The sequence below is a fragment of the Dreissena polymorpha genome, chromosome 14, assembly GCF_020536995.1.
Source record: "Dreissena polymorpha isolate Duluth1 chromosome 14, UMN_Dpol_1.0, whole genome shotgun sequence".
Lineage (NCBI taxonomy): Eukaryota > Metazoa > Mollusca > Bivalvia > Myida > Dreissenidae > Dreissena > Dreissena polymorpha.
In genome coordinates this window covers 38,375,361-38,397,782 of record NC_068368.1, presented here as the reverse complement: position 1 = coordinate 38,397,782, position 22,422 = coordinate 38,375,361, and the positions used below count along the sequence as shown (strand labels likewise).

General features: G+C 34.7%; 1 protein-coding gene across 3 annotated transcripts; it reads left to right on the top strand.

The window, feature by feature from the left end:
* Positions 1-364: 364 nt before the first annotated feature.
* Positions 365-10,504, top strand: LOC127858198 (uncharacterized). Of its 3 annotated transcripts, XM_052395171.1 has the most exons (8): positions 365-868; positions 1,373-1,469; positions 3,391-3,475; positions 3,757-3,918; positions 4,933-6,930; positions 7,616-7,844; positions 8,211-8,438; positions 8,786-10,504. In XM_052395171.1, the coding sequence occupies exons 1-8, from the start codon at positions 619-621 to the stop codon at positions 8,977-8,979; spliced, it is 3,243 nt and encodes a 1,080-aa protein (XP_052251131.1). In that variant the 5' UTR covers positions 365-618; the 3' UTR covers positions 8,980-10,504. The 3 variants fall into 3 exon arrangements, with proteins under 3 accessions (XP_052251131.1, XP_052251133.1, XP_052251132.1); XM_052395173.1 differs by lacking the exons at positions 1,373-1,469; positions 3,391-3,475; positions 3,757-3,918 and having other exon boundaries at positions 368-602; XM_052395172.1 differs by lacking the exons at positions 365-868; positions 1,373-1,469; positions 3,391-3,475; positions 3,757-3,918 and adding an exon at positions 4,761-4,790.
* The last annotated feature ends 11,918 nt before the right edge of the window (positions 10,505-22,422 follow it).

Genomic DNA, 22,422 nt, shown 5'->3' with positions numbered 1-22,422 from the left:
GTCCCGGACCGAATATTCGGATACTGTTTTCCGAATCGAATATTCGGAAGAAAAAATAAAAAATCTAGTAATTTCAAAGACTTTGTATTCGTAAAATTTGCTTTAAACATTGTCGAAAAAGTTGTTCCTCGTGTCATAATGTTTATTCCGGTAGGCGCGATAATGCGTCGCTATGGTGATGACAGTATACCGGTCATAAATCCCGCTAACAAAGCCAGACACTTTGTGTCAAAATTATGATAGGTGCAAATCGCGTCGGCAATCAAAACACCGACCTGCACTTGATCCAATGACTCGAATTACATTTTAAATTAGGCCACGACTTTTATATTTGTTGGTTTACAAAACCGCCGACCCTAATTTTTGGAAAATGCGAAAAAAAATAAAATCGGAAAATCGTCTTTTTTTTTTTTAATTAATTCCCGACCGCACTGAAAAAGTAGCGAAACTAGAAAAAAAACGATCCGGTTTGAGTGCGGTTGCGAATAAAATCAGGTAAGTACAATCGACGACTGGTTCACATATATTGGACATCGTGCTCGCTTTTCAAAACGCATGTATTAACTTAAACCTGTCGGATATTGCAAATGGCCGCTATATAGGTACACACCTCGAAATATGGCTTTTTTCGAAGTAAATTTTTTTGGTCATAGCGTTTCTTCATATAAACATTTAGTAAGAGGCGAACTAGATGAAACAATTGGCCACACTTTATTTTCCAAAATACACGATGAAAGTTTTTCCATACGGGAAGTAAAGGCAGCACGGCAACTCGATGGAGAGAAAACGACAATAGATGTTACCTACCAATGCTCAGCAGTCAAAGAGTTTGGTTACAAATTCTTGTTTGTGGAGCTTTACAAACAAGGTAACAGTTTAAATTTTATTCCGTCGTTCAATGTCAACAGTGAAATATAAATTTCTTCTTACATTTGAGTTTGAGTAATTAACTGATATAAGTACATATTAATAATATTATTATGGAGGAGTGAACTATTTAAAAGCGGTCAAGAGTGATTAATCTAATGTTCAAGTGTTATAACTTGTTGCATAATCGACCTAAAAGAAATTAGAGTAAATTAAAACTTGAAGTATAAACAAAGAGAGGAGTTTGTCGGACATTTACTAAAACCCAAGACCCCCAGTACACTAGTCCATAGCTCTGCCAACTGAGCTGGCCAGACACGGTCGAAGGAAAGTCCTCACAATCACAACGAATTAAACTGGAACGGATCTTTCCATTGTTAATATAATTGATGCCTCTGCAGGGCCCACCTTGGTTCTTACCATGTTATATATTTTCTTGGTGAAACAGGCCATTTTAAAGTAATACTAGTATTATTTCATTTAATATGTTTATAATATATTAAAGAGGAATCCAAGCAACAAGATGATGGCAAGGAAAAGGAAAACGTGTTCGACATACTGTTGGGTGCTAGAAAGTCGTACACAAAGCTGCCAAAGGAAAGGTATAAACAATATTTACTTTGTCTTTGTATTAATAAAGGAAATCTATTAATTTACAGGGAAGTTGGTTTTCTTTGGATTTTCAAATTATTAGTATGATTTCTTATGCCATGTGAAAAAGTGCTGTGAAGAAGCACGATTTAATAATATGTTGTAATTATTATAAACTAGCTATAAACTTATAAAAACATTTTATATATTTTAAAATTAACTTTGGTTCAGTATTTATTAAAAGGGACCGTCAACCACAAACGACGAAAAAAGAAAAATTCTAAAATACAGTATTTTTTTACAATTATTAGTTTAACCCTTTGCATGCTGGGAAATTTGTCGTCTGCAAAAATGTCGTCTGCAGAATTTCTAAAATTAGCATTTTCTTCGATTTTTTTCAAAGAATACTATCAGAATAGCAAACAGTTTGGATCCTGATGAGACGCCACGTTCTGTGGCGTCTCATCTGGATCCAAACTGTTTGCAAAGGCCTTTAAAATTCAGCTCCAGCGCTTTTAGGGTTAATATATTGATTAAAATATCACAACTGGTATATTAATACATGTCTTGAAAAAAGTTCATATTTTCAGTATATTCGATTCGGTAATAAAATTTTGTGATGTGAAATAGAAAGTGCATCATGAAAATAGGTGACATAACGATATACACATAATAAATAATAAAAGTAGATTGATCATTTTATATAAAATATATACAAGTCACTACGCATGCACATTTGCATTCCTGGATTTACCACGTGACGATGATGATCAATCTACTTGCGTTATTTATTGTTAACAGGTAGTTTATAATACCTGGTACCTGTACCCAGTAAAATTGTTTTACCGAATATACTGAAAATATGAAAACTTATCAACCTTTTCAAGTAATGTATTAAATATACAAGTCATGATATTTTAATCAATATAAAACTTAATTTAAAATTGTAAAAAAATATTTTATAACTTTTTTCGTTGTTTGTGGTGACAGTCCCTCTAAAGTCAATACCGTTAAAAGTTATAAATGGGATTTTTAAATTTTTGCTTCAAATTTTATACATGTTTTCAAAAATCTTTTTTCAGGAAAGAATAGGTATGTTGTTCATGTAGTGGCTTAATAATAAGTAGGCTTAACAATTAGTCTTGTTAGCTCGTCTGTTCCGAACAGACACTCTGATACTTATGTCTGCTTGCTACTCTCCTTCAGGGGTGTGATTCTTTCTCTTTTCAGCTGATTTTCTCTTTTTTGTTTTAAAACCTTTCTAATTTCACTGCATATTCCTAAAATATATAAAGACACACTAATTTTCTTACCTTTTTTTTCAGAATGGCCTGGGGCTGGTTTAAAAAAGATCTATTTTAATAATGTTTATTGAACATATTGTTTTTATTTCATTTATTCCTTATTCCTTATGAATGAAGTGCTTCAAAATCATGACAACATTTCATTAGTATGATAAATTTATTCTTAAACATTAATATGAAATGTGTACCCTTTTATTTTGCATATACATCACATGCCTTACCCTGTTTCCCATGTAATATAACCATTACATAAATTTTTATCTTACATATGTGTAATATACTTGAAGCGTTTTCATTGGCTTGGTTTTTCGTTTATTGCCCAATCGCATTTTGTTATTTTGCTGACATGACGTTGCAATGTCAAATGATGTCACAAACTGTAAACAACATTCAGGATTTATCATTGTTTGCGTAAATATTTTTATATTGAATTTGCTCATTTAAAAGCATGTGATAAAAAGATCTGACACTTGTTGTCATATCATACCAAATTTTATTTAACTCGTCCAGGAGATTCGTAAGTAAGCTCACTAAATGCTCGTTTACTAACAAAATTCCTGCACTCGTTTAATAAAATATGGTATGATGTGACAACTCGTGCCAGATTCTATATATATGTACATTTCAGACCGGTCCAAAACTCCAAAGATAAACTTTACAATGAGGTGCTTTTACTCCTGGCACAAAATGACGTTAGGTTTACACCAATGCAGGTTGGTTTAAGTAATTGTTTCTAAGGATTTGATTTTATATATATCATTTTTGCCTCAACAGTATTCAAGGAAAGCAAACATGACCACTTTAAAAAGTATTTAGAAGTACTGAACATTAGTTAATAATTTATTTGGTGCTAGTTTGAATTAAATTGTAGTTTGTTTAATAGGCCTATTTTAAACCTACAAACACTTTAAGAACATTTAGATGGCTAGAATACTGTCCATTAATTGTAGTATAAAAGGAATTTTGAATTGCTAATGTAAAATATTTTATCCAGGTGGACACAACAGGAAAGCAAATAGTTAGTACCTTAGTTAGTACACTATGGTATCTGGACCCACACTGGGAGAAACTTAAAGCCAGATCGATAAACCATCCGGAGTTTGAAAAATTAAGTGGGTTCAATGATTGGAGGTCTCAAAGGAGAAAAGAGCCCAAGGTACGAGTTTTTATTGCGTCGCCTGCTACAGAGTAGTTGCGACATATATGGATCACGTCTCCGTCGTCTGTCCGTCCGTCACAAATCATTTCCTGAGCATAACTGTCAAACTAATGTAGATACCAACTGGAAACTTGATAAAGGGATAAAGCTCAATGAGGGGAAGTGGTCCCATTTTTGAGTTATCTCATATTGTTTGAAAATCGTTTCCAGAGCATATCTCTTGGTGTATTGAAGATGCCAACTTGAAACTTGATATAGTGATAAAGCACAATGAAGTGTATCATTAAAAGTGCTTAGTTTTAAAGGTATACAACTGTTAAATTGTTACCATCATGCGACACATGTGATAACCAATCGCTCTTGTTTAATAATGTCAGAGGAACATTTAATTTTGCATTGGTTTTAGTATTAAAATAAGTCACGCAGCCAATTGTAGAAAAACTTTGTTACAACCCTAAAGGCCATATTTATGCCCCCCTTCGAAGAAGAGGGGGTATATTGCTTTGCTGATGTCGGTCGGTCGGTCTGTCGGTCCGTCCACCAGGTGGTTGTCAGACGATAACTCAAGAACGCTTGGGCCTAGGATCATGAAACTTCATAGGTACATTGATCATGACTCGCAGACGACCCCTATTGATTTTGAGGTCACTAGGTCAAAGGTCAAGGTCACAGTGACAAAAATCGTATTCACACAATGGCTGCCGCTACAACGGACAGCCCATATGGGGGGCATGCATGTTTTACAAACAGCCCTTGTTATAATTAGATCTTGATAAAACTTAAATAGAATTTTTGTTTTGACAATCCTATCAGAGGAGCAAAATCCACTTTTGAGGCCATGTTGATGAACAAAGTCTTGATGAAACTTAGTAAGAATGTTTGTCAAAGATAAAAATAGAGAAATTAGTTTTGCTCTGAGGCCTGAAGCATTTCAATGTCAATTGATAAACGTATAAACAACAAGAAAGTGTAATATGATCATTTATTTATAGAAATTATTTTTGTTTCCAGGTCCTTGTTGAAAAACTGGACGAAAAAATTGCTAGCATGGTAGCTATGACATCTTGTGGCTATTTCCTGAACAAACAATTTGCAAACTTTCGAGTTAAGTGTGAGAAACTTACATCTTCCATGATAAAGTATGCAGATTTCCTAAAGCAACAGGTCCAAAGATCAGCAGCAAACAGACAACTAAATGAGCCGGTGAGATCATTGGATGACAGTAATGTAATGCGTGATGTGCAGGTGTGTTCTGATGGTGAATTAAGTGAGCAGTATACAAAAGTGTACGAGTCCATAAAACTGCTAAAGGACTTTGAGCCACTTTTCCTCCATGACTTTGAGCCAGAAGATGCTTATGACAAGAAGAAGTGGTTAGCTGCACTGCAGTTACCATTCCAGACAAAACTTTACAGTCACAAGTATGGTAACTATATAGGTAACTATACCTTCATCTGGAAGAGTCCAGCTGACCCAGTCGGTGATCTTCAAGCTGTTACTGCTATAAAACATGATCTGCTGAAGTTTTCCACTCGTGGTATGAGAAAATCGTTCTTCTTGAAGTACTCCAAATGTGGACCCAAACCTGCTGTTTTGCGTCACATGTATAGGTTTTTGACAGAAGACGATACTGCTGCAGAAAGTCGACGTCAAGAAGAAGTTAACAATAGGGTTACAGAGTTTCTTTTGAACTCTGACAGTACTGAACTATTGTACGACTTGAGAAAAAATAATGGCAGACCAAAGGACACTAGACTTGATCCATTTTGGGATTTAATGAGCTCTCATTTAGACAATATTGGTGTTGTAGATGAAAGGAGACATGGGGACAAGCTGTACATGCCAGTCGCTATTAGTGTTGAAAATTTAATTGAGACTGTGGCAAAAGATTTGCCAAAAGATGCATCCATTCCGTCAAAATCTTGGGTTCAGTTTAACTTCTGGCCTTCGAATGCTTACACACGAAGCGCAATGTGCTATACGGGCCGGTTCAATGTCAAGTTTGCAGTGCAGCAGAGAATCATCAGAGCAAAACATCCAGATGCAAATTTTGCTTTCCATCAGTACACCATGATGAAGGAGATGGCTTCAAACCTACGTGATGAATCAGTGTTCATCTGCTTGGATGACAAAAGTGTCGTGCCAATAGGAGAGCCTGGGAAACCAGTGTCCACTGGAGTTAGGGCACACAATAAGTCATTGGTGCCAGTTGCTGCCAAGCTGGCATCATTGGACCATGATTTCCATGTCCATGGAGCTGTTCCATCAGTTCTGTTCAAGGTGCATATTCCAGAAGATTCAAAAGACAGCTATTATAATGGCCAGATTCATGTTGTGGTAAAAGACAAAGTCTTCAGCCCTTCATCAGCAGCAAGGCACACAACAGAAACTGTAAAAATTCTTAGGGAAACAGAAAGTGATGATGGTGTCTCACTGAACAAACCTAGGTTATTTGTATACACTGATGGGGGGCCAGATCATCGTACAACATACTGGAGTGTTCAACTGGCGTATATTGCTATGTTTGTGAGTTTGGACATTGACATGCTAATAGCTGTGCGCACAGCTCCTTGTCAGAGTTACAATAATCCTGCTGAAAGGTGTATGAGCCTTTTGAATTTAGCACTGCAGAATGTTGCTCTTGAAAGAAGCCCTATGACAGATGTTCTGGAATATAGAACAAAATCACTTACATCACTGAAGAAGCTGAGAAATGCAGCAGAGAGGACGGAGGAGTTGAAGCAAAGTCTCATTGAATCATTAAACCCAGTTTTAGCACTTCTTAAGCAGAGGTTTAGCCAGCTAAAGAAAAATCATGAAAATGTTGTTGCCCATGATGCTGCATCAGATGGTGAGATAGAACAGATGATGGAGTGCCTTGAAATCTTCAATGATCATGATGCAGAAGAATCCAGCCCTGTAACAGCCTGTAAAGATCTCGACAAGGCTCCACCACGTCTGAAGGCGTTCTTTAACGCACACTGCAGGAAACGAAATTACACATTTCAGGTGTGTATATATTTTTGCAGCAATAGCTGTTGTTAGTTTAGGTGTTTAAACACATAAAAGTTTAACTGCATATACAGTTCAACTGTTAAATTATTGTACAAAGCACTGAAGTTGACAGTTGGGATTATTAAATCTCAAGTTGATTCACAATGTTAATTTCTCATTAGCGCAAGTGGGACATTTTTTACTCTTACACTCCAGGCCAGCAATTTACTTAAATACAAAATTTACTGTTCCTCGCTGCTATAGCAAAAAACGATTTGCACTTGCCCATTTATCTTTAAATAAACACTGTCCCATACCGCTGTTTATATAGTTTATAGAGATTATAGATGATTATTTTATAACTTTAGCGTGTGCAGTGTTTTTTTAATCACATGATTAGTTTACGAACAAACTGTATTTAACTTACTTTTAACTTAAATAGATATTTCTCGGTGTGATAAAATAAATGTTACATCGCTGAGGGGTTTCAGTAAAATTTTAAATTCCTCAAGGAGACATCTTTACTGAAACCCTCTTGGCCATGTAATATTTTATATACTGTATTAAATATACTATATTTTATAGACCATAATGCTTTTATGCAAAGGACATTCTATGTTGTTTAATGTCTCTTAAAATCAATCATACAGTCACTCTTAATTTAAAATGCATGTCTGACATATTTGTTATTTTGATATAGATAAAAAAATGTGATGATGAACACTGTTGGTATTGTGTGCTGTCCCCAAGGCGTGCTGATACATCAGAGCTTGTGTGGTTACCTGACCCAACAAAAGGCGATGACGATTCTTTCCTACCATTGTCTGAGTGTATTGGAAAGAACACAACTGACGAGGCCAGACCATCTCTCGATGGGAAGGTTTTGGCGACAGAAGCAGACAAGCGCCACAAATCACATATGTCTGCAGGTTTCAATCAAATTCTATTGTCTCCTTTTCTTTATTTCTATTTAGATTTTAATATTAAAGAAACTATATAAAAGCAGCTCAGACTAAGAATAACTTTTGAATATTCAGTCATAATCCTTAAAAACACTATTTTACTAAGCACTTATTAAACTATCTGAGACCGAAGCTTGATAACAGATTATTGAAGGTTTTTGTTCTATGAATAAAAATAATACTCCTCCAATATCATAAGCAGATATTTGTATATACATCGTACTGAAATCAGGATTTTTTACCTGAGCTTTCTACTTCGATCCAAAGGAATCCTTTGCTTAATATTTTGAATTCTAAACATTGAATTGATTTGAAGTTTTCTGTAACTTTCAGCTCAGGCAAGAAGATATATCCTGTGTGCTGACTGCAGAAAGAGACGCGTGGTCTATTCAAGAACTAAACTGACGGTTGACCAGTGCAGACAACTCGAACTTCTGGATGATGCGGTCATCTACACATGTGGGTCAGCCATATTCCCTGAAGAACATGACCTACATGAACAGGTGTTCGTTCGTGAGGGACTGAGTTGTCAAACAGAAATAGAGACAACATACTACTCCGGTATATAAGATTTATGACCAGCATTAATTTTAAAATATTCTTTTATAGTAAATATAAAAACAATTATTAAATAAAGCATACTTTTATATTGCATAGAAACAAATTAGCTCATCTTTATTTGGAAAAAAAAGTAAACAGTAGTTTTTTAAAGTCAAATATGTTGACATGGAACAAACATTTTATGTGCCAATAAGCAATCAATCTTTGCATATTGTTCTGTATAGCATCTGCCTGTTATGTAAGGTTGATCTAATTAAACCTGAAAATGAAAAATGATTCATTTATATACATGTATGTTACCCATATCAAGTAAATATATACACATGTATTATTTTTTATATTTTCAGCAGTTACACAGAACTTTCCTCCGATATGTTATCACTGTGGTGATACTAACATTTTGGGGGAAGAAGTTGAGCCTATCACAGCGCTTCGACAGCAGTACAGCATTGTGAGGCCGATATGCAGAGGATGTCTGGAGAGTGGCAAGATGCCCGCTACAAGAAATGCTCATAAGATGAATCGAAAACGAAAACTTTAAATGCTAGACTTTCATTGACTTCAAGTGATATTAATGTCTTTTTTTACTTTTGAATTGGGCATTTTTCACTTTTGAATTGAGCTGAAAAGAATTAACAGGTCAAAAGAGTTAGTTAAAATGTGATTACTGACCAGTTAATAACTGCAACTCATCTTGCTACCAGTTGTTTTTAAAAATACATATTATATTCAATATTTTACGTGACTCACCCAGTCCTGTCACACTTTTCTGAATCCTGCGATAACTTTAAAAACTCTCAAGACATCCTCTGCATATTGGCCTCACAATGCTGTACTTTTCTGAATCCTGCGATAACTTAAAAAAGTGTCACACTTTTCTGAATCCTGCGATAACTTTAAAAGTTCTTCATACTTTTTCATGGCACTTGAAACATGGTCAGATGACAATATGGAGATTATGCACGTCTTTTAATTTTGTTCCTACGTCTGTGTTTTATTAAAATGCTCTTGTATAGAGTGATTTAGATAGTCATTTGTATTTTGGTCAGATGACAATATGGAGATTATGCACGTCTCTTCATTTTGTTCCTACATCTGTGTTTTATTAAAATGCTCTAGTCATGTAATGTATTTTGGTCAGATGACAATATGGAGATTATGCACGTCTCTTCATTTTGTTCATACGTCAGTGTTTTATTAAAATGCTCTAGTCATTTTAATAATGTATTTTGGTCAGATGACTATATGGAGATTATGCATGTCGCTTCATTTTGTTCCAGGTCTGTGTTTTATTGAAATGCTCTAGTATGTTCCTACGTCTGTGTTTTATTAAAATGCTCTAGTATAGAGTGATTTACATAGTCATATTCATTTTGGTCAGATGACAATATCGAGATTATACACGTCTCTTCATTTTGTTCCTACGTCTGTGTTTTATTGAAATGCTCTAGTATAGAGTGATATAGATAGTCATATCATGTATTTTGGTCAGATGACAATATGGAGATTATGCACGTCTCTTCATTTTGTTCCTACGTCTGTGGTTTATTAAAATGCTCTAGTCATATAATGTATTTTGGTCAGATGACAATATGGAGATTTATATGCAAGTCTCTTCATTTTGTTCCTACGTCTGTGTTTAATTAAAATGCTCTAGTATGTTCCTACATATGTGTTTTATTAAGATGCTCTAGTATAGAGTGATTTAAATAGTCATATCATGTATTTTGGTCAGATGACAATATGAAGAATTAATATGCACGTCTCTTTATTTTGTTCCTACGTCTGTGTTTTATTAAAATGCTCAAGTAAAGAGTGATTTAGATACATGAAGTCATATCATGTACATGTATTCTGGTCAGATGACAATATGGAGATTATGCACGTCTCTTCATTTTGTTCCTACGTCTGTGTTTTATTAAAATGCTCTAGTATAGGGTGATTTAGATAGTCATATCATGTATTAATGGATTGATTACAATTGCTCATTGCATTTGAAGATAAAGATGTATTTCTTTGCATAATTTGATTTGTTGTCTCTATGTTTATAAAGGTTATAAAAGTTATGTTGTCTTTGTTCAGGCCCCGTGTTAACAAAGCATTTTTTTCCAATTGAAAATCGATTTTGCTCGTCATTGAAAATGGATTTCCATTGAAATTGATTGGCAAAAATGAAAATCTGTCAGTTAAAATCGATTTTTATTTGCAAAATTGTTTTGTGAACTCGCGGCCTGGTGTTATTAGTTTTATTTTTTTTTTCTATTCATTGAATGGATTTTTTTTTTTTTTTTTTTTTCGACCGCCGGATGGACCATTTTCCAAAAAATTTTTGTAAACCAATAAAAAAAAAAGTCGTGGCCTTATCAAGGATTAAATGAGTAAAGGAAAGCAAACTTTGTGTAAAAAACAAATAAGAACGTATGGCAATTAAAACACCGACCCGTCTTGATCTAATAACTCGAATTACATTTAAAATGATCAAAGATTAAATGAGTAAAGAGGCCCGACTTGGTGTGAAAAACAAAAAAGATCGTATGGTTATAATCACGTTGTCCAATCAAAAAAGCTTTTAGAAAATAATTTACTCAACCTCTAATGAGTATTTGCGTATCGTATGGTCCAAACATTAATTAATTACTCAATATTCAATCAGGTATTATACTTAAAGAAATGTTTTTGGTATTTCACCCTCATTTAATTGAAAATATTATAATTGCTACACGCATAAAGTAAATATCTGTCCAAGCAAAATGCCACCTACGCCTTCCGCTGCTTGGAAGTATTTCACGACATCATCCGATAAGAAGTCGCCGATCCAAGTGTCTTTTAAACGTGGCAACTTTAAAAGACTGACTGTTTAGTCTGTTAAACAGGTTCAAAGTGTGTTGTGGCTATGTACATAATTCGTTTAAGTTCAGCTTTAATTATATGTAGATCTAAGTGTTTTGTCATGTAATTATTTTGTCGTCATGTAATATTATGTTTCTCGTTCTATTGTTGATGTACGATATTACTAGTTTAAAAACAGTTTTTGTCATTCAATTTTTAACAATAAAAAGTAGTCAACAAAATCAGCTTCGAATTAGCGACGGCAACGCTGTGTCAATATTTAGTCACTTCCGGTTAACTTCCGGTAAAAACGAAAGTAGAATTCATGGAGTAATGGTACGGTAAACAAAGTTGACTTTTTTTCCAACAGATGTTGACCGAATCTCCGAATATTCGTTCGGAAGGGTGACCGAATATTCGGATACCGAAATCGGTATTCGTTGCCATCCCTAATTTATAAGTAATGGGCACATTACATGAAATAAATCCTTGCATATTCCAGATAAAGAATTGAGTTCGTTTAATAAATAACAGATATGCTCAAAAATATTAGCTCTTTGCAATGACAAATAACGATAATGACACATCCAACAACATATTAATTTTAGATGGATTATTAAAATAAGACTGATTTTGGACGTTATAGATGTTAATAAATGTTAACGTATCAAATGCTTACAAAAAAAAACATTATATCTGGAACATAATATACCTTATTTAAGGCAGTAGGGACATAACGAGATCGGTAATATTCGGGCGATAACGCCGTGTTCGGAAAGCGTTCGGCAAGGATTGGATATATACGTCAAATTCCGGAAATAATACGTAAAACTCGAAATAACTGAGTGCGTTTTAATTTAAGACCTAAAACACTTATATGTTTGCACATTTATTTTAGAACATAATCTGTTTATCTCCTTAAGATTGATTTACTTTAAAATTATATTCAATTTAATCAATTCGTTTCATTATTTATTTTGTTTTGCTCATGACGTAATGACGAGGCTGTTAATAAATTGTTCAAAATGATAGTGCGTCAAAAGAATAGGTGGTCTGCAAAAACTAAAAGGAAAGTGATACCGATAACCAACGTTGTTTCGCTATTACATAAAGGCAGTCTATTGAAGACACATTACTATAACGGTGTCTTGATTTTTTTATTCATAAAGACATAATTCTCTTTTCAATTGTAGCTTATTAATCACGAGATTTTAGAGCTGCATTATGACGTATAACGAATTGCTATTATGTATTGACACATTCACTTGTAGTTGTGTTTCCTATGATATGTCTGAGATGTCACGTGAAAGCATTGCCTAGAGTCAAGTTTGAGCCTTAGTAACCTTGGACTTTGGAAACAACGGATATACGTAATACAAACTTGTTTTTGGACTTTTTCAATGCACAAAAAACTAATTTACCACGTTTCAACATTACATCATATTACATCAATATAAAGAAGTGAAACTCCAGCTGCTGAAGTAGTAATGAATTATTATTGTAAACAATCAGTAGGTCCTTTATTTAAGGCAAGTGACCGATTGCCAAAACAGTACAAAACAGGACAATACAGCACAATACAAAACAACATAAACACAAATAAGAATAAAGCTGGGGTCACCGCCTTGGAACGGTCAATGCAAAGCATTGGGGGTTTAAACCGGTTTTGGAGCGCTCAACCTCACACTTGGTCCAGCAATCTTCATAATACATGTACGTGTAAATTGAATTTAACCTCATAGCATTGTAACTAAAATTAAACAATAATAAAAGGGAATTAAAACGCATTCAATTTAATTACCATTTAATTACTCAATGGTATTGAAGATACCAGAGCAACAGAGTTACAACTTTTTGAGGAACGATGGAATGAAACTATGAACAAGTGTCAACTACATTCCTTCTTTATAGAAAAAGATTTAAGAATATAGCATCATGAAGTTTTTATTTCAGATCATCATCGCACAAATACAGGAAGAAGCAGCAATAATGGTTGTAAAAGTTCCATATAACATTGGTTGGTTGTTTATGTACTGCTTAAAAATAAATCAAACAAAAAACGCCTGTCACAGAGAAAATAAAATTAAAATTATAAACTCAATGTTGTTATGTTTGATAATTTGAGAGAGGTGAAGAAGTCGTCTTTTTGCGAAGTGATTGTTGTCCTAAATAATTATTGTTTCTTATAGAAAACAATCTTATAAAAGCATCGTTATGAAACTTAAACTTAAAAAAGGGATTATTGAATTCATGCAAAAATGCATTTTGTGATATTTTTACAGTTCGAGGTTCAGTGATTCCAAATAAAACTCAGACCTCTGTCGTTGATTTTACTCGATGTTCTCTACATATATGAAGCCATAAGAGCCAACATGAACAGAAGCTCAGTAAATAGCTGGCATCTGCGTTAATGGTAATTGCATCATGTATGTAAATGGTGGCAATCAGGATAGTGTCTCCATTACAACATTAATGTTTCTGATAATGTAGGATTTGTAGGACTTGAAATACCTTTACATTTTGTAGTGAAGTGCGGCTGTATTCATGGCTTGCATTTCGATTTCGGACGACCTTAATGTCGTATTTCTAATGTATAAAAACATTTTGCAATAAGCTGTGGTATACAATTTACAATATGGCAATAATAACAAATTATCTTTCGGGAAAAGTACCCATCAGGCTTCCACTACCTAAAGAGTCTGTGTTCTTTGAAGTTACGTCGTTGAAAATGAAGTCATTAGTCATAAGTCTAAGGTCCCAGATGGGTAAGTATCACCGCCTCGTCTGCCAAAGTCCAGGAGCCGCAACCGGGTTTAAACGTACTCCGCATGCATTCGACGGCTCCACCCGGCTGCCAGCAGGTTTGCGAGCGACGGCAGCGGACCGGAAACGGACAATCGCTTTGACCGACGTCGACACACACTCGGGGATTCAGTTGTTTGACTATGAATGAAGATTCCTAAATGGGCTTAAAAGGTTGATTTTCGGATATTTTCACTCTTTGTACCTTGCCGTTGTTTAAATTAAAATTACACTTAATTTCTTGGTTAGCTTGTTTTCTTCATCATCTTCGTTTGAAAATTAAGCATGATTTCAAGTTTCGGTAATCGGCGAAAATTGATCGTTAAAGTCCTAAAGGGCTTCTTTAATTTCTGTGTTGTCGATATGGTCAGGTTAAAAGTTTGCATCTATGTAAATTTGCCTTATCGCAAACGATACACTTATTTGTAACAAGAAGAACACAGTTTTTTTAACATCGAACGAGGGGTAAGACAAGGATGTCTACTTTCATCCTCGCTATTTATAATATGCATCGAGTATCTATGATACTATATCCAATCAAATAAACATATAAAGGGAAGAGTCCTTATTTGCCGACTATGCAACTTATTTCTTTAATGACAGTAGTGACTCATTCAATCTATGTGATATGTGTAGTGAACATATTGAAACAATAGAACATCTTTTCTGGGAGTGTTAACATATTCAATCTCTATGGAATCAGTTGACAACCTTTCTAGAGAAACAACAATTAAATGTTAAGCTATCTCTCTTAGACATCAGTTTAGGGGTATAAACCTTCACAACACAAGAGGTTAATAACGCTGTGAATAACATAATTATATTAATGAAATATTTTATATTCAGCATGAAATACAGAAAACAAATACCCACAATGAACTGTTTTATCAATTATTTAAAACTGAAGATCCAAATTGAAAAAGAAATAGCCCTAAACAATGATACACTTCATATATTTGAACAAAAGTGGAAACACATTAAACTTTCATAAACAAGTATAGTATACTCTGTACCGTATTTATGCAACTCATCGTTATTCATAACTGTTTCTGTTTTTTCTTCTTCTTTTCTTCTTTTTTTTTCTATTAACCCTTCTTTTTTTTTTAAATGTAACGGGAATCACAAAAGTAAAAAAAAGTTTAAATATTAGCATATCTTGTATAACATGTCTGTTACATAGTATCACTTTGTTTAATGATTATATACATGTATACATTGTATGTCTAATATTGAATAAAAAAAGAAGAACACAGTTACTGCTATGGCTGTATACATTTTGGGAAAGGTTCATCATCTGGAAATATATGGAAAATACATTAATAACGGAAACATATAAATATGTCGAATCGTGTTCTTATCGTATTTAATCGGGTATTGTTGAATTTTAGCAAATATACGTCACTGGGATCAATGACCCAAACATACAAGTTTGTATGTTTATTCATAAACAAAATAACATATTTGCCATAATGATGAGTAGTAAACATGAAACACCAAAATTAAAGAGTCATTTAAACACCTGAAATAATTAAATTAAAGATGAACGATGGAAATATTTATGTCAAACACAAAACACCGGTCTACTCATAATGTCCCTTTCTTTGCTGCATTGTAAGTCTTTATTTGTTCACACCAGGTAATTAATCATGGTTCAGTATATTGTCGGGAATACTATCTGGGGTTCTAGCATGCACATAATGTGCGAAAAACACTTCGAATTTTGCCAGCGACCGACCTTCCTAACAACCTCTGGATTTACTCCCTGCTCAATCGCAGAAGTTGCATCGGTAGATCGGAAAGACTTAGCCGAGAAAACCCTGTTCACCAAGCCCTGCCTGGATAATGGACTGTTCCATTATTTTAGCTATTGACTACGCCTCTAAAGCTTTGTATGGAGTCCGTAGAGTAATAATTACGGCTCGTTCGGCTGGCCTTTGAGGATCGGTACGCACGATATAATCCTGGTGTGTTTGCACAGGATATGTTTTTGCATTTCTGCATCGCGGAATTTGAACTTCTAACCCTGAAGTCATTTTTATACCAAACAACGTGATTTCGCATCCTGGTCCGAAAACAGTACCTGGTCGACAGGGAAACTATCCTACATTCAACACCTTAGAGAACGATCTAATAAGGTCACGAATTTCGTGACGTCATTGTTGCTTCATTGATCACGTGACTGCTAATGAGGACACCATTGTGCAACACAAGACATTTATATGAGACAACACTAGAAATAATTATACGGTCTACGTCGTATGCTGGTTTGTGCTTTTTTATGCTGTTTTGTGCTGTTTTGTACCGTTTAGGCAATCGGTCACTTGTCTTAAATAAAGGACCGACTAATTGTATATAATCAGAATTCAATACTGCTCCAGCAACTGGAGTTTCACTTCTTTATATTGTAACTTATCATTTAATATTTTTAATCAGTTGTGTAGGAACGAAGTTATCCTTTCAATATTCAATTGTGTTCAATTGAACGTGGCTACAAATGTAGAAAATGCATGAAACAAAAACAGCAATAATACTGTTATATGGTAATTTATTTCATTCGTTGTATGTATTCATTAGAACCAGAGGCGTATATGTCAAGCACACCCTTACAATGGTGTGACATTTAATGGCTGAGAGCAATTATCACACGTACATAAATGGACTTCACTATATAAGTAAAATGTGAAAACAGAGTGTGGCGAAGAGCGTCACTGCTAACTTATTAATGGCTTGAAAGAGAATGCGAACGAATTGGCCTTTTTATTCTGAACTAATCTTAATGGTGTCGGTGCAACCTTTATGCATCGCTGTCGTTTTTGTTTTGATTATGGTGAGTGTAGGCAGTCTTTTGGCAAGTCATATAAAGTTATTCCACATCCTTGCGCCATGCCCGTTTACATTGTTTGGTAATATACTTAAAATAGTAACATACATTTCAGTCAATTCAAATCGCTCGAGTGCACACTATAAGTGAAGCAGTTAATCATTTTAATCATAACATAAATGGTCGCATATTTGACACAGCTCGTGGTTTTCAAATTAAGTCCATTTTGAAATCAGTTACTAGATTGTATTAAGCAATAGCTCTCTATTTATATGTTGTTTTTCATTACAAAACTTATGAATGATGGATATTATCATTGTCCGCCTTGTCCGTATCATAATTTGAAGATATTTTACTCATAACGCGTATAAGAAATACATTTATACCACTTTACCGTCTAAATAACATATAACAAGAATGATATATAATCAAAGCGCTGTAGGCACTGAAGGCCTGGGGCTAGATTAAGTGTACTTGGGAAGAAGTTTAGTGACTAAACTGAAGTAAATGTTAACGGATCCAGGCTCTTTTACTGACAGATACAGTAGAAAACACACCGTAATCGTCTTCCTTTCGGTTGGAAACATTTTTTTTGAATTTTCAAATTTAGTTTTCTTGTACAAAAATAACGATAACATTGAACTATAGACGTTTTCCTAAAACTTTCATCATTTCTCTTTTCAAAAATGACATTTTTGGCACCCATCGTCGCCGTTTACGACTTTTTTTGACCGTAGTAAATTGGTACCATACTCGCGTCACGTTTCGCCAATAATGAATATACATAAGCTTCCGCAAGGGAGGTCACTTTTGATTTACTTTGGCATTGCTAAATATACTCTCATGGTTGGATTTTTTACCCGTGACCCTCGGGTCAATTGATGTTTGAGTAAAAGTCACGACATCTTAGCTATCACGGCTATGTAACCATATACTCGAAAAGCGGTATATTTTGTAATTATTAAGACAATGTTTACCCCGTGACAAACGGGGTAAAACTTATATCGATACGAATGTGAATTTCTTATTATTTCAGTGTATTTCAGTGACAAAAAATATGCCTTAACAAAATGTTGATGTCTTCTTAACGATCATAACTAAAAAGTCGAAATAATCTTAAATTTACGTTGATTTCCTCATCTACGCAATCTGAAGGTCAGTATTTTTAAAGCCCCCGAAAATGTTATCGATATCGGTTAAAAGATCAAAGGTGTCGGAATTAAACCGGTGTCGAAAAAATTTCGGGTTTTGACGGATTTGCTCTATTTGACTATTTCTAAAACTTGAACACAATAGCAGAATCTCAGAGACTGTAAGAAAAGACAATATTTGCGTATATACTACAGTGTACATAGACGTTGAAGGACTACACGATACCGGTGGTGGGAACGTTACTTTTTGTGCAACGCTACAGATCTGGTAGATGTTCGTCTACATAGGCGGTGAAGATATACAACAACAACAACATGGCCGCAAAAAAACTGTTATTGTTGGCGTCAAATAAATCACTGTCAATAGCCTAAAACAGCTTTCTATTACATAATTAAAATATATGGGAAAACACTCATACTTCCTTTATAATGTGTTTACAAAAGAAAATCCTCTAACCCTGATATAGAACGGTGTACAGAGTGTGTACTTTGTCTCACGTAGAACGTTTCGCGCTCGATTTGCGCGCTCGATCGGCGCAGTGAAATACCATATCCGGTTACTTCGTCTATTTCCGAGAATGATCGTAAATATTTTTTGCTTGTTTTATTTTCTTTTTTCTGGAATGTCTTGTTAACGTAAAAAAATAACAATATTAAAAAATATGTTTATAAATACCAAATATAATGTCTTCATAAAATGTCTCAGATAAGTCTTATTACTGTGTCCGTAAACACTCGTATCTTTTTGGTCTAGACCGTCAAGTGAGGAACTTATTCTCGCATGAATATGTAAACAATAAAAAACTATTTAGTAGCCAATGCTTAGCAATTTTGCTTCAATAACATTTATTTTACACTTTTTCTGACACTGTCATGTTATATAGTGATGTAAAAATGATTCAAATTATTCATACACAATTTCCAATAATGCATAATTTTCTTCGACTGAAACGTATTGAAGTTCTTATGAACCTGCCTGAATATAACTACATTTACTTGTCAAATATCAACTTCAAAGGAACAATGGTGTAATCTTTTCAGTGATACATTGTATGCTGATTACCTGTGCAGGAGGAAAATGAAACCAGACAGATTATGGACTCAAATTCAACCCAGAAAAAAAGCTAGGAACTTGCAGTCACTGAGTGTTCTTGTTTACAGTCATGTGTTCAATGCTGCAACAACATAAATATTATAGCTGGCTCTGGACTCTACCTTATGCATCTTAAAATGATCTTTGAACGCGATGGTTTCAAGAACATTTTCATAATTAATAACTCTGACGGTCAGCCAAGGGTCACCAATGCCAAGCGTCTTTTGGAGACACTTATTCCAACCTTTCGAATATCTTCAAAGAACTACCATGACAATCATGTATTGGTTTTGTTTGTCATAATAAGTTTAATGTTTAATATCACTAGTATCATTAGTCATTGATAAATTGATAAATCTATTTTCATTTAAACGTGTTTGATTGAATGATTAAATGTGCCGTGTTACTTACTTATAAATGTTCTTATTTTTCTGTAACATTTTCAAGTATTATTTATAGAAGAACGCATTTCACTTGCAAGTTCAAACTATGTTAGCAAATCTTACTGCACTGAGTAGGTTCCATCTCACACATGATATAGGAGATGTATTTATGTTTATATGTTTATGAGTTAATTATAGGCTTTTCCTCTTTTTTATCTATTTATAATAATTTTTGAACATTTAGCTCATCTTTATGCTCACATTTAGAAATCTCCAATTCAGTATGGCGTTTCTGGAAAAGGGGGGAAACCTTGATTGTAAAGCGGGAACTTTTCGTTTTTACTGGTGACCCCCATTTTTAGCTCGACTATTTTATATGAAATATATATAGTGGAACTATCCTACCCACCCCGGCGTCGGCGTGAGCGTGAGCGTACAAATATTAAAGTTTGCGTACCACCCTAAATATTTCCTATGTGCCTTGACATATTGCTTAAATATTTTGCATACTTCTTTACCAACATAACCCCAACCTATAAACAAGAGCAGACAACTGTATCAAGCATTTTGTAAGAATTATGGCCCTTTGTTTACTTAGAAAATGCATATTATTTATGTTAAAGTTTGCGTACCACCGCAAATATTTCCTATGTCCCTTGACATATTGCTTTCATTTTTTGCATACTTCTTTACCAACATGACTACAACCTTTAAACGAGAGCAGACAACTGTATTAAGCATTTTGTATGAATTATGGCCCTTTTTTCACTAAGAATATGCATAGTATTCATGTAAAAGTTTGCGTACCACCCCAAATATTTCCTATGTCCCTTGACATATTGTTTAATATTTTGCATACTTCTTTACCAACATGACCCCAACCTTTGAACAATAGCAGACAACTGTATCAAGCATTTTGTAAGAATTATGACCCCTTTTCCATTAAGAATATGCATATTATTGATAAATCTATGTTAAAGTTTGCGTACAACCTCAAATATTTTCAATATCCCTTGACATATTACTTTTATATTTTGCAAACTTTTTTTACCAACATGACCCTATATTTAAACAAGAGCAGACAACTGTATCAAGCATTTTGTAAGAATTATGTCCCTTTTTTGTCTTAGCAACTGAATATTTTCTTAAATTTTGTGTTTAGATCCACTTGACTTTTAAATATCAAAGCTATTGCTTTCAAACTTCAAATATGTTCTTACTACCATGTGGGTAGTCGAGCGCGCTGTCCTCTGACAGCTCTTGTTTTCTTTTTTTTTCATTCAAGCATACATTGTAGATGATTTCTATGATCGAAGATTGTAATTTCCTTTTGTTTTTTTTGACAATTTATTTAAAAAAAACCTCTCGACTAGAGATTGCAATTTTTCTCGTTTTCGAAGGATGATGACATCACTTGTTTGTATATTTTTTCTTTATTCCTGTTGTCACATGTTATAAACTATCATATTTGTATATATTATGCATTTATCTATTAATACATACTAAAAAAGTGTTGTTTGTTCAACATTTGGATGAATTAGAGTGAATTTTTAAATAAATGGTTCACAAAAAATGGAAAAAAAAAGGGGGGGGGGTCAAAACTAAAAAAATTTAAACAAAATATTGTACGGTGAATTGTATTTAAACTTTAATGATCAATGCAGAATGCCACAATACTTAGAAATATGCGAAGAAAGTAGAGAAAATTAACATGTCAATACCCTAAATCTGCGCAGAAAGCGTTAACTTTTTCATACAATTTTCTTTTCTTTCATTTTAATGAATGCCGTTAGAGTCCCGGTATAGCTACGGTACATAAGAAAACCGGCGCTCTGCCGGAATGCCACCGGCATTCGACGGGGCTCCGCCGGGGCATTACCGGCGACGCCCGGGGTGAAACCGGGGCGTTGCCGTAGCTCTGCCGGGGTCTAATGCCGGTAGAGACACGGTGAGTGCCGGCGGTGTTACTGTATACCGGGGCTCTGCCGGGACGCTGCCGGCTTTCACCGGGGCACTACCGGCGACAACCGGGGCTATGCCGGGACGCTGCCGGCTTTCACCGGGGCACTACCGGCGACAACCGGGGCTCTGCCTGGGCTTGACCGGGATAAACCGTAGCCAGTCCGGGTTGACCGGGACTCTGCCGGGCTGTTGACCGGCTTCAACCGGGGCGGCACCAGGAAATAGTGTGACTGCGTTAAAAAATGTCTACGAATCATCCCGGTCCTCGCCGGTCGACCGGCGTTAGCAAACCGGGATGGACCGGGGCTCTACCGGCAAAAGTGAGACTTTGGGCTTAAGTGGATTTTCTTTTGTGTACACATTACAAAGAAAGTATGAGTGTTTTCCTGATCGGTTAATTATGTAATAGAAAACTATTTAGGCTATTGAAAGGTATTTATTTGACGCCAACAATAACAGTTTTTTTTTCGGCAATGTTGTTGTTGTATATCTTCACCGCGTATGTAGACGAACCTCTACCAGATATGTAGAGTTGAATAAAAGGTTATCGTTCCCACAACCCGTATCTTGTTGTCCTCCACCGTCTATGTAAACTGTAGTATATACACAACTATTGTCTTTTCTTGCAGTCTCTGAGCTTCTGCACTCAACCGCTAGGGTCAATCCGTATAAATTCGGACAAAGGGGGAAATTCTGAAAACAACATCCTAAATGCATTTTACGTCACACTTAACCTAGCCCCAGGCCTTCAACGCCTACAGCGCTTTGATTTAATGAGTGGAGAATATGTTTTACGACGATTTTATATTAAACGTGTGCGTATACAATTTAAACAGATTAAAACGATAACAATCTGAATGCTCTAAAAATGATCTCAAAGTTTAAACATACTTGAAATATTTGACTACTTAAAACACCTCAGTCCGTACTCAATCTTTTTTTA